The 13,928-nt window shown below is 38.3% G+C and overlaps 1 protein-coding gene across 2 annotated transcripts in view; it reads right to left on the reverse strand.

Annotated features, from left to right (window-relative positions):
• Positions 1-12,812, reverse strand: part of erf (Ets2 repressor factor) — a 47,955-nt gene extending 35,143 nt beyond the window's left edge. For both annotated transcript variants that reach the window (XM_051663845.1, XM_051663844.1), the window contains exon 1: positions 12,233-12,812. In XM_051663845.1, the coding sequence (XP_051519805.1) occupies positions 12,233-12,254 (22 nt within the window). In that variant the 5' untranslated portion in view covers positions 12,255-12,812. The remainder of the gene's footprint in view (positions 1-12,232) is intronic.
• Between the last annotated feature and the right edge of the window lie 1,116 nt (positions 12,813-13,928).

Here is a 13,928-nt window from a genome sequence, read left to right on the forward strand (position 1 = left end):
ACCACCTGCCTAATATTGTGTAGGTCCCCCTCGTGCCGCCAAAACAGTGCCAACCCTCAGCATCTATAGCATCTCAGAATAGCATTCTGAGATTATATTCTTCTCACCACAATTGTACAGAGTGGTTATCTGAGCTACCATAGACTTTGTCAGTTCAAACCAGTCTGGCCATTCTCTGTTGACCTCTCCCATCAACAAGGCATTTCCATCCACAGAACTGCCCCTCACTGGATGGTGGATGGCCCGGACACAGAGACAACAAAAGTGTTAATTTATGAAATTCTAGATCAAGTTTATTGTGCTATGCCAATCTCAATTAATAACAACCAGAAGATAAAAAAAAACAAGATCTGGTACACAACGCTAGACTTTTAATTACAAACAAGCCCAAAATACACCTGGGACTTTTATTTTGAAATGGTGATTCATTAAAAAGACTCTGTTCAAAAGAGTCATTTGTTCGTCGTTTCAGAGCTTTCATGCTTGAAAAGGCAGAGGTTACGTGTGGAGTGTATATAACACTTCCTCAGCTGATGTCCTTCCTTTCAAATATTCGATTACGCATTGTACCATGAATACTTGGACAAACAGATGAAAAGTGTATAAATCCATCTGCTAAATGGATAACTGTTAATGTGTACCCCACTACCCTTTTCCATAAAATGTAATCAAATATGTCTGCAGTCATCATGTATTGTGTTGGCACAAATTGCTTTGTAACGTTGACAGTCTTAAAATTAAAAATGAGATCAAGACAGAACAGAGCAGAGAGAGCAAGATGGAGTGGAAAAAGGGGTGGCGGTGAGAATTAGAAGTCAACAGTTTGCCTCTTTTCAAGTTCTGTGTTGTGGTTAGGTCTCTAGACTCGCTCTTCATTTTCCTCCAAAGTCAAATTCACATACACACAGTCACTGACGGCGCATGCCACGGCTCCAGCTATGGGATTTGAATGCCGTCTGCATGGTCGCTCCCTGTTTTCTCTCCAAACCCAGGCCAAGACTGCAGCACCAAAAAACTTTGCCAATCCTTTCCCTCACTGCTAATGGGCCTTTCATTTACAAGCTTTCCATTAGCGCACAGACATCAGGCCTCCGCAAACTATGCACAGCCACATGTCAGTCACAGCCACTTGCTTTCAACAAAGTTAGAATTGGGCAAAATGTCCCATCGAGGCCAGCACAACTTTTTAGGTTGTTCTACTTCAAACCACACAGCTTAAAGGTTTGGAAATCACCTAAGTGCCACGAGACACCAGAATCCCTCTGAAAAAAATCTGGTTCGCAAATAATTTCATCTTTTAATACTCTAATTTCCACTGTTCTGCAAAAGTGTCTGAAAGTTTCAGCGCCCTATTTGGTGGCCTACGTGGAATCAGAAATCCACTGACAGGATCTGAAAGCACTCTCTCCTCCTCGCAGACCTCTGTGACTCAGATCATGAGCTGAGATCAAACCTGCGCGGCCCCTGTGTAGTAGGGCTGCACAATAAATAGAATTATTGAGATCACAATACAGCTGCCACAATTAACTAATAGTGAAAAGTGTCAATTAAAGCATTAAATTAAGGTGTACGTCTCTCGTTCTGCAAACATTTTCTATATAGGCCCTACTAGGTGTTTTTTGCTACAGTTGAGCATTGTAACCAATCACATGACCATTGACCATCTAGGCACTTGATTTACTGATGAACAGTAGGACTGGGTATCAATACAGATTTCCCAGTTTGATTCGATTACAATTCACAAGCTCTCAATTCAATTAGATTCTGATATGACTGGATTCAATTCTGATTCATTTTGGTATGTCTTGGTTATATTTTCCATTTTGCTTTTATATGAAATAATTTTTCAGCTAATGCTGTAAATTAAACTGGGAACCTTCGAACTTGGTCCATTATGAAATATTAATTTAAAAAACTACCAGCAAGGCCCAAACTATGCAGATCAATTGTCATTTAATTTACAGATAGAATAATTTGGATTTTAAGAATCAATACTGGGATCATTAAAATGAGGATAGCGATTAATTGGAAAATCATTATTTTTCACCCAGCCCTAGGCCTGTCGTAATTATCAAATAATCGTCTGATTCCGTTTATTTGAGATAACCATGATTATTGTGCACTTCAAATTCCAATGACATTTTACTGTCTAAATAAAGGAATTTTAGGCAAATATATAAATGGCATGTGTTTGCATTATGCGAAGATGCGTAGTGAACCGCACCCAGAACAACTTTTGAAGAGCTGTGAATATTAACCACTTCTTTAGCGCTGATGCGCATGCTGTCTGCGGAGAGGTTTGCGCCAAACTCCAACGAAAATATAAGCAAGGATTTAGATATTGAACGCAAGTGTAAATGTAAAGTTGACCAAAAAGAGAGACACTGGAACACTTTGGAAATATTTTGATAATTAAAATACTATTTTTCTCATCATTCATAAGTTTTTAAAGCCTTAAAGGAAATCATATATCCCTAATTTATTAATAAGTTAAATATGACTTAACTTCTAAAGGTGTAGTAAACACACATACACCTTAAGTATGACAATTTTTACTTCATAATCTTGAAAGCCCTAAAACACATAAATATTCGTCACATCGTGAAAGCCGATTGGCAATTACAATATCAAGGGAAACAATCTACAATTATGATTTTTGTCTTAAACCTGCAGCTCTACTAGTCTCAATTAAAATAACTATAGTCTCACTTAAACAAATGGCCCAGTTTAATATCGGACCCATTGCACCAGCACTGGATCTGCCTGCAAAAATAAATTGGCTGTATAAAAATAAAAGTCGGAGCGAGTCAAAGTGGCGTCACCACAAAGATGGCAGCTCAAGAGACGGAGGGAGCGCACAACTGTGAGAATTAGGAACGTGTGTGTGCCTCCTCCTTCAGCACAGGCTGGGGTTATGTGTGTGTGTGTGTGTGTGTGTGTGTGTGTGTGTGTGTTTGTATTTAATGCAACACAGACAGCAGCCATTAAAGTGGAATGTGGGGGGTCCAGCCCCCACTAATAAACTATGAGTGCTGCACACCAAACACCCGCATGAACCGTGACTTCTTGTCTTCATTACAACCATATTACGAGGAAAGGGTGCGGCATTTTCACAAAACCATTCTCATTTATATTAGTGAAAATGGGACATATTGGGTGCCACAATATAAAGAGGTTAAATAATAGGGAAAAAATGTTAAATGTCAAGGAATGTTAAAATAAAATCTATAAGAGAGATTTAGGCCACATCCACACTAATCCGTTTCCATTTGACGCCATAATTTCCCAAAGTATGCAGTAATGGAGAGCGTTTTCGAAACACTCAGTTTTCGGTGGAGGAAAAACAACTCTTCAGGGTGGTTGAGAGGCATAAGCAATAAGCACAGCTAAATAAATGCCTTTTCAAACAAAAATGTATTAATGTGGACGTGAACTTTAAAGACACAAAATCTTTAGAACATTTAGAATTACATTTAACTTCTATGAAACTGTAGTATCCAAAGCTACAAGCTATTCATAACATAGTCAAGTTACCCTTTTGAAAAGTAGTTATCAACACTACAAGCTACTAAAAAAAATTAGCTAACCACATTGAAGCTATTTAAAGTGGCAATAATATTTAAATTATAGAGCCCTGTCTAACAATCAGATTAGACTATATCAGGGGTTGACAACCTTTTTGACTTGGAGTGCCATTTTTTATTTTCCTGGTCAATGGCTGTGCCAACGTCAACGATTAATGTGATTGTATCAAGATGTAGATTGGAATGCAGGTGCAGAATTTATATAAATAAAATAGTCTACTGCTCTCTCGTCATTGCTGGCGTGCCAGTGATTACCCCTCTGCATGCCAGGTTGCCGACCCCTGGACTATTTCATTTACTTTTGTAACCAGAGTGGTATTGCCTCAGTTCGCTCGGCTGTAAAACTGCACTAAATGTAGCTTATTTCTGGAAGGTGGCAGTATTGCAGTATTTTGAAAACTAAAAAATATCATTAGGGTTACTGCACTAAGGAAGTGGGAGATTAATTGGGTATTTACACTGACAAATTTCCCAACCTACTAATTTTTTTCGCCCTGTTCATCTTTTTCAGCTATAGCTTTAAACTGTCAATAAAGTCTTGAGCGCTCCCAAACACTTCACAACTTTGCTCACCATAAGCCTGGGCACAAACTCAAAAGGGGACCACTATTGAAAATGTCAGAGAACGTACATACAACTCAAACTCACAAACTGTTACACGAGCGTGACCACGCACACCAAAAAGACAGCCAAAACCACACGCTCGCACTGTCAGACACGGTCTCAACAAAACCTCAGAGTTCCCACCAAACTGTGGGCTCTACTAGACACAACACTCTGAAGGTTGGCCGTGCTCAAACCTCAGTTAGCGACATGTTTGGCACACTGACACAAAAGAGCCTGTGCACATGGCATTAGGGGCACTAGCACCAGAGTCTTAAAATGCAGATTAAAGTAAGGTGTGGCGTCAGATATGACAAAGACCCATAGACGAACCTTAGACTGACTAATGGAGGAACTTGTGCTTCTATGAAAGGTAACAAAGACTGTCCTGGCAGGCAAGAAATAGAGGAAGCCACATGTGTTGTGCACAATCTCACAAAATTATTGCTCATCAAAGAGTTATTCCTGTTTTTTGAGAAAACTGTGGTTTCTTCCATCAAGCATGCAGGGAAAGCTATTGATCTGAGACTAAAGACAGGAAAAGCAAAGCCTGCATTCACAAATGCGACTGAATCTAAAGAGATGAAAAGGAGATCTTTTCTTCAGCTTTTGAACAAACATGAGCCGTATTATTTAGGTCACAGTGACTGCAACCATCTTTAGTTGCTGGAAATCATCTGGTCTTTAAATTTCCACTATAGTTATTTTAAAAGGAATCATTCACCCAAAAATGAAAATGCTGTTATAATTTTCTCACCCTGATAAATGTCATCCTAAACCTGTATGACTTTCTTTCTGATGTAGAACACAAAAGCAGATGATAATGAATAGGCTATACCAGTCCATCTTTTCAATACAACGGCAGTATAGTGAATGACTCACTTTAAAGCTTTAAAAAAGGACCCAAAAAGTATTCGCCCACACTAGATTTTCACTGGAAAATTACTTAAATGTTTAGATGTTTCTCACCAAAACCTATTGTATGACTTCAGAGGACTTGAAAAATGATGCACAAGTCGCATGGACAAATTTTTTAGGTTCTTATTTAAGCTGTAATGCAAGTCGTTACCAACATTGCCACTGTATTGACAAGACGGATTGGAATATTCATTAAAATCCTGTTGTGTTCCACTATGGAAGAAAGTCATATGGGCTAGGTTGTACCGACACGAGGGTGAGTAAATTGTCCACGTTTTCATTTTTAGGTAAACGACTCTTTAATGCCAATATTTTAACCAGAAAATTTACAAATTACATTTCCAACTTCACCACTGGCAGAAATAACCCTTGTTCAATGGAAAAAAATAGTAGCCAAGCTCATTTCTATATGTAATTAGAGATTTATTTGAAAAGGTGTACAGATGCGACAAGAGAGTAGTTTCAGTTCCACATCTGGTAGTTAATTTCTACACTTGAGTTCCTTTTGGATAGTTCTCTAAATACTCTGCAGGGTGAGTGGTTCACCATTAAACTAGCAAATTTGTGCATGTCTCTTTAAACCCAAAGCACACCACTATATGTCTAACTTACTTGAGTGTTACTGTGTGGCTGGTTAGATCTATATAGGGTTTCCAGGAAAAAACACAGGCCAGGAAACACAGCCAATCTGCTGAGCCGCATACAACACATAAACCAATGCATGCTTCCTGAGCAACTCTACTGCAATGGCATACAAGAAACCCTGATGACATATGTTAACCTAACATCTACAAAGAATATCATTTCCAAACATTTAAATCAGGTTCTCAGGAGATGCACTAGAATGTCTCTCCATTCTAAATGGCTCAGAAAATCTCTTGCAGGCAAGCATCTGTTTATGAAAAGGCTGTATTCGCAAACTTTACATTGAAATGTCTGGGATGAATTTGGTAGCATTAACTGCCTCATATCTCACTGATGTCTTGCTAAGCTAACAAAAAGAGAAAAATCTAAAAACAACAAAAAAACAATATCCAAACAGTTAGAAGAACATGTTAAAACACCCATGGTACTTCCATGCCAGTGGAACAGTGAATCATACCTTTGTAGCAAAGTTGAAATTACACACTTCCACCTACGTTCAGCCCACCCCGACCTGGACTTTCCTTTGAAAAATAATGGCACCAACCACCCTCTCTAAATGCTGGCTAATTGCCCATGTGTGTCCCTTAACTTCATACGATGGAAGAGACAACAGTGTGTTTCCAGATTTTGAGACCCACATGTGGCAAAGTGTTGATTTAATGAATAACACAATTGGAAAAACATACTAAAAATAGGCCACTTATTGGTCTACAAGACAGACAGACAGATATCTTGCTTAGCTGGGCAAGAGTTGATGGCCAAACAGAGTGACAAAGTGCAAACTGATGCAACTGTGTGTCTTTTTCGCATTAACCCTACTGATAATGTGAGAAACGCGTTACAACTTCAAAAAGTAATAGCCCAGACTTAAAGGAATGTTCTGGGTTCAAAACAAGTTAAGCTCAATCAACAGCATTTTTGGTTTAGTGTTAATAAACCAGAAAAATATAAGTTTAAAAAAATAAATATTTTTCAGTAAGATTGCACTTACAATGGAAGTGATGCCAGTCCATAAACATTCAAATACACACTCTTTCAAAAGTTTAGCCACAAAACGTAAATATTGTACATGCTAACATGATTTTAGTGTGATAAAATTACTTCAAAAAACGTATCTGTGCAAATTTATACCCGATTACAAGGCTTCGTTGTCAAGACAATTGAAGAGTAAATATCGGAAATTTTTTTACACAGATAAGCTATTTTGGGGGGCCTGGGTAGCTCTGTGGTAAAGACGCTGGCTACCACCCCTGGAGTTTGCTAGCTCGAATCCCAGGGCATGCTGAGTGACTCCAGCCAGGTCTCCTAAGCAAACAAATTGGCCCAGTTGCTAGGAAGGGTAGAGTCACATGGGGTAACCTCCTCGTGATCGCTATAATGTGGTGAGTTGAGCGTGGTTGCCACGGTGGATGGCGTGAAGACTCCACACGTGCTATGTCTCCATGGTAACGCGCTCAACAAGCCACGTGATAAGATGCACGGGTTGACGAATCTCAGACGCGGAGGCAACTGGGATTCGTCCTCCACCACCCGGACTGAGCACATTGGGAATTGGGAATTCCAAATTGGGAGAAGCAATTTTAGCACTGAAATCACGTCAACATAAGAAACATTTATATCTTTCATCTACACTTTTGAAACAATGAGAATTTTAACATTTATGGACTGGCCCAATTCACTTCCATTGCTAGTGCCTAACTGTAACCGTGATTTTTTGCTTTCTTTTAAAAAATATATAGTAATAAACGAGGTATGAGATGGAATTTTTTTTTTTGTGGAAATAGACGTTATGCCACAAATGCTGTTAACTGACCTTAACTTTGTTTGAACATGGAGCATTCCTTTAAATACAAAGAGAAAACTTGCTTTTCTGTGATTTCAACAATCTAGGTCAAACTATGTTCAAAAATCCAATAGAATAATAGTATACGGAAAACCCTGGATTACCGCCTAAATGTGGCGGTGACTTCATCCCAAAACAATACTATTAACCAGCAGGTAAAATAGCTGGTTTAGATGACTCTTTAATCCCTTGGGTGGCAAAATAGCTATTCAAAAGCAGGGGACCGAGCTCATAGTTTTAACACAAAGCCTAGGTGTCTTGGGCGGGGTACACCTCGCCTGAAAGGAACAACTTGATATGGCACAAAGACTAATCGTATAGCCCATTTCTGCTGACAAAAACTCTTTCACCTTCTGTTTAAGTACTGTCCAATTGTAAACGTAAGAGTTGGGTGAAGAAACACACTCTACATAGGCTATTGCTTTTACACCTAACAGCTTTCAGAATTCTCTTAAGACTAAGCATTTAGTTCAGCAAAACAAAGACTCATGCCCTGGACCAATTAAAACAACAAAAAAGAAGCTAGATCAGATACTTTGTGAGATCAACTACCTCGAAAATCCCACTATGTTTAGAGTTGACAGGAGTTAGTAAGTGTGCACAGAACCCCACCTCTGCACACCTACGCAAAAACGCAGACTTGCATCCCAGACACGACGCACAACATGGAAAACTTCTACCATACCATAAGAAGGGTTACTTTATATGCTGGAGACCAAATGAGGGGGAGGAGGAATGGAAGAATTAGCTAATGGTTTAATGCAGAAGAGCACGACTTCAGCGTTGGTGGAGCACAGACTCAAAAGACATGAACTGGCATCCTTTTTCCAAACAACCAGATGAATATTCACCTGATTATTAAAGCAGCACAATGTAAGATTTTTTGGTTAAAGATATACAAATTGCCATTATTGAATGAGTACATAACAACCAGTGTTCAAAACAATGTTCTTACCTTACCCAGATTCACTACAGTAAGCCTATAAAATTACTTGTAATTTGAGCCGTCCAGATTTGGCGTGAAATCGCTAGCTTACGACTTACATCCTTGCGTCATGTCCGTGAACATTGGAAAGAAGAGCCAGCTGTATCGTTCCTTTAAATAAATGTCAGAATTAAACACTTTGGACACTTTTGTCCATACCGAGTGCAAATGCGAGATAACGGGGTGTAACTTAACTTCTCCGATTAACAGTAGATGGCGGTAACGCACGGTTTTAGTTTGCAAGTAGCCGTTAAAAAACTACAGCTCAGTCATTCACACTCACAAAGTTCAGGACTAGGGCTGAAACGATTAGTCGACGTTATCGATAACATCGACAAGAAAAAATTGTCGACAAACATTTCCGTTGTCGAATAGTCGTTTGATCTCATTTAACTTTACATGAGATCACATTAAACTCAGATGATGATGTGCAAGAGCAGCACTGCAGCTCGCACCTGATTGAAGAGAGGAAGAATTACACAGCTCACAGTCCAGATGCACTCCAAACCTTCCAAACAGCTTAAGGTGATGTAGATCGCAAAGTATGAGGGAATTATAATGCAAAAATAAGTAAATACAGAAGCACTCTCATTGTGGAATAATTGGAGCTGGAGCAAAACTTGCGTGTCGAGCGTCTTTAAAGGAAACACCCGGGCATTACATCTTAAATGCAGTTATATTGAATGTGTTATAGCTTTATTAAAGTTCAAATAATATGGAAGCAGATCATGTAAATAACTACAAACTCCAAAACTGCCATTTCTCTGTGCAGTCAGCGCCTCTTCTATGAGCTGTACGAAGTGTCCCGATCTAAGGGGGAGAGACTGAAACTGCATACGTCTGATGCACACTCTGTCACGCGGACGCTCGTTCCTCGAACGCTTAATGCAGCTAGATTATAACATGATGGCTCGCAACTTATTGAATCATAATGTATCACTGTGCATTTCTTATCGTGAAGAAAATTGCCAATACGCAGCTTTATTAATAAGAGAGTTTGTTTTTTGTGAGTTAAAGATGGATTGAAGTGAACAGAAAGGTGAGAGAGGGTAGTCTTCGCCCCATCATACACTGCAACAAAATACGTTTTTGATTTGTTTTTGTTTTGGCTTGTTTTCCAATATAATTATCTAAAACTCCTTTTAAACAACGTACATTTTCTTTAGCAGCTATACTGCAGAAGAAAAAATTGTTATCTGAGAATGTTGAATATAATATTAAAAATACAAATATTTAAAAATATCTAAAAATCCTTTAAAAAAAAAGATGCATTCACCTGAGAAGCAGCATATAAGATATTTAGACTTGCTTTTAGAGAATACATCTTGAATATAAGTATATTTTGACTTCACTGCACTCGCAGAATTATAACCAAGTGAAAAAAATACACTTATAAACAAAATACACTTATATCTAATATACAATCTCTTAGAGCAAGCCTAAATAGCTTATATGTAACTTCTCAAGTAAATGTATCTTGTTTTAAGGATTTTTAGACAATTTTAAATGGAAAAAAAGACAAATACACTTGATAACAATAGGATTTTTTTGCAGTGAATTTCTTTACTGAATTAAACTTAATAAAAAGTATTTTTTTTCCCTTTAATTCAGTAAATGTCATTGAGGTATTTTTAAAATATGTTTTTGTCCTCTTTATTGTTAGTAAGCACATTTATTACAAACTTTTAAGTCGGGCACAAGCTGAATCATCAGTTAAGAGCTAATGATTAATCGTTGCAATAATCGCAGAATAGTCGAATAATCGTTAGATTAATCGATTATCAAAATAATCATTAGTTGCAGCCCTATTATTAGAAGCTAATATTGCTTGTCATGCTTGTATAAATCAAACAATACTCATGTGTTAACTGATTGCAATGTACCTACGTTGACGGGAAGTTATTGTGACATGTTTACTAATATTTATGACTTCTGATTATATTGCATTTTAAGCATATTATTTTCATGTTTAATAAAGTATATTTTATCCCCATCATTACTGCATCCTTGTTTTATGTTTTTAGTTGATTGTGTTATGCGAGCATTGCATAGACATACTATTATAGTATTACAGTTAACTTGTATTATCAACTGAGGCTGAACAATATAATATGAAATAATAAAGTCTTCCATTGAACTCCTATCAGCCAAATCACAAGTATCACCTCTTAAATTGATAAATGTAGTACAATACAAACATTAATAGCAGATAAAACACTTGAAAAATTATATAAAAAAATACTGGTAGTGATCGAGTCCCCTGTTCTTTATGTAAAAGTGCTTTGAGTGTAGTGTCAGAAAAGCACTATAAGTGTAAAATTCATTCATTCAAAATGATCGTATAACATTATATCAACATGAAAATAGCACGTTATGACTCCGGCTCTGAATATCTCCAGTCACGATCACACACAGGCAAAGCTCAAATCACGAGATTCGTCTGCCAGAAGGGCAGTGTCAAAACACGATTCACGTAAAGTGTTCTTCTGCAAACTGCTTGCAATTTTAAGTTTCAACCACAGATGTCGCTAGAGAGCACAACACGTCGTGCAGCTTTAAGAGGTTGGTGATTATAAGGCACAGATGACCCTTTCAACTGATTTATCCTTTGGTTTAATGCAATACTGTTACATCCCAGATACAACTTTCCTAAACAAATGTGCATGCAAAGCCCTAAAAAGGGGATTTGTGGTTGACAATCAACCAGATCACACAAGCAAAAGTGTTTAAAGTAACGTCGGCTTATCCAAAATGCAAGTAAACAAAGACAACTTGGACTTGGAGCCAAACTAACTTTTGCACAATAAACAATAAAAAAATAAAGTTGCCTAAGAATGACAGGAAACAAAAACAAAGAAGAAATGTTAAATATCTTGTGTAAAATCCTCCAGCACGCAGGGAGAGGCGCTGTGATGGGATGCCACTTTTCTCAGGGCCAAATGGCTGAAAGTTGCTCGCAAATGGTGGATCAACACAACCAGTTATAAAGTCACAATTTACAATAATTGTAACATCTACTCCTAAATTGTTAAGCATCGGGAAGTGTAATAATTACATTTATTATCGGAGACATATCTATTCTAAACTCGAGAACAGTTCAATGGGGAAAAAGAGTTAACCAAAACTTGTGTGCCCCTAAATACCTTTCAGTTTTAATCGTTAACAGCGAACAATTTCAGCTTGATAACCACTATGTCGTGACAACCATTTAAAAAACACTTTGTTTTACAATGCTAATGTTACACAACTGTAACAATATAAAGAAAGTTGAGTGAGGAAAAACTCATGAAAACTAACTTTCTTTGTCAGCTAGCTGCTTGGTTTTCCTCACTTTTAACTTTTCCATGATTTTAAACCAACAATGTCCCATCCAAATCTTACATTTAAGACCTTCAATGCTTTTCTGAGCTAAGTCTTTACGTATAAAGTCATTAAAGTGAGGCATAAAATAAACAAAAAAGTTAAAGTGGCTAACCAGCTAATCAGACGGGAATTAGCAGGATGCATATCCACAGTGAACCCCCGTGAAACTCATCCAAAGGTACACACATATTGAAACTCCCCAAATATAAACTTTTTCGACCTCTATGATTCAGATTTAGCTTTCCACAGTTGAATCAAGCATATCTGATGTAGTTGTTTATGAAAACTTACCCGTATCGCCCGGGGTCTTCATGTTTGAGAGTATAGCCGCTTCGTTAGCAAGTCGTGCTAACTGAGAAAGAAGAGAGAGAGAGAGAGAGAAAGGAGATGAAATGAGCTTCTCCTTCCTTTCGATGAGCTTAGGATCGCACACAAAACTCCTCTGTAAACTTTTCCTCCTCCGCTCAGATCCAGCCCCTTTACTCGTACTCCCACAGTTTGTTTGGAGTTTTTGTGTGTGTGTGTGTATGTGTGTTTTGTTTTGTTTTTCCTTCCCAACGTGGAGGAGACGGTCGTTGTTGCCTTGTGGCTGGAGAGACTCGCTCTCTTGCAGTCAGATATCTGAGCGCGTCGTGCCGATGGACGAGGACCGTGTCCGTGCTGAACTCCTGATTAATTTATGCGCGCTGCAAAGTTGCATATTCAAGCCTTTACGCTGAAACACACGGCGATGCCAACAAAATCAAAACACACGAGACGAGAGAAACACGATCCACTTTTCCCCCTCTCTTTTCACGGACTTTTTCTTTTTCCACTCACTCTGAGCAACTGTCTCTACCCAATGCCCACCTCTCTCCTCCTCCTCCTCCTCTATCGGGGTGTCGTGTTTCGTTCTTCCAGCCACACGGGGCCGCCCACGGTAAGCGGGGGAGGGAGAGGCGGGGATAGAGTGCGTAGCCACGCCCATTCGCCATTTGTGCCGGGGCTGGCGTCATTGCAGCACGCTGCTCTGCTCTGGAGACCGCCAACGCCGTGTGATCTTTGCTAGCATTTTGCAAGGCGATGCCTGATGATGGCATGTTGTCCCACTGAAACAGATCTAAAACCGAAAAAAGTTGTCGTCAAAGGTGGTCTGAAACGAAGTACACCCTAGCTTTAAAGGATAAGTTCAACCAAAAATGAAAAGTCTCTCATCTACTCACCCTCTCATGCCATTCCAGACGTGTATGACTTTCTTTCTTCTGCAGAACACAAACAAATATTTTTAGAAGAGTAGGCCTATCTCAGCTCTGCAGGTCCGTGCAATGCAACTGAATGGAGACCAATACTTTAAAGGTTCAAAAAAGCACGTAAAGGTAGCATAAATGTAATCCAGTGGTTTAATCCACATCTTCTGAAGCAATCTAACTTTATTTGGGTGAGAACAGACCAAAATGTAACTCCTTTTTCACTATAAATCGTGACATCGGCAAACTCTTTGGCAATCATGATTTCAAGTTCGATTACACTTCTATTCATTTTGAATATCAAAATCGACCGGTAGAAGTGAAGTGCGTGCTGATACAATCACTGTTAATACTAGCCATGATTTGTGTGTCAGTAGATGAAAATGATTAATAATACTTACATTCTCTGTAATTTAATGGAGCCCATATCCAAATTTTGATGAGAATCACATTTTCCATGCATATCAAAGGAGCGTGTCACTGTCATAGAAATACAAGGATGCTGCACAGATTTTAAGACCTTTTTTAAGACTTGAACAAACAAAAAAAAATTAGTATGGTATGTCCATACAAGTTCGTTTTAAAAAATTTTTATGTACCAATATATCAACACATTCTAATTAGAGGTCGACCGATGTTGGATTTAGCTTATATAATAATGTGTTGGGATGAAAGGCGATATCTGATAAATTGGTTAAAAATGTTCTTAGCATTTTCTTACTGTGATGGGTACAGACACAGAGGCAACAATAAATAAAAAT

This window comes from Myxocyprinus asiaticus, chromosome 30 (assembly GCF_019703515.2).
Source record: "Myxocyprinus asiaticus isolate MX2 ecotype Aquarium Trade chromosome 30, UBuf_Myxa_2, whole genome shotgun sequence".
Taxonomy (NCBI): Eukaryota; Metazoa; Chordata; class Actinopteri; order Cypriniformes; family Catostomidae; genus Myxocyprinus; species Myxocyprinus asiaticus.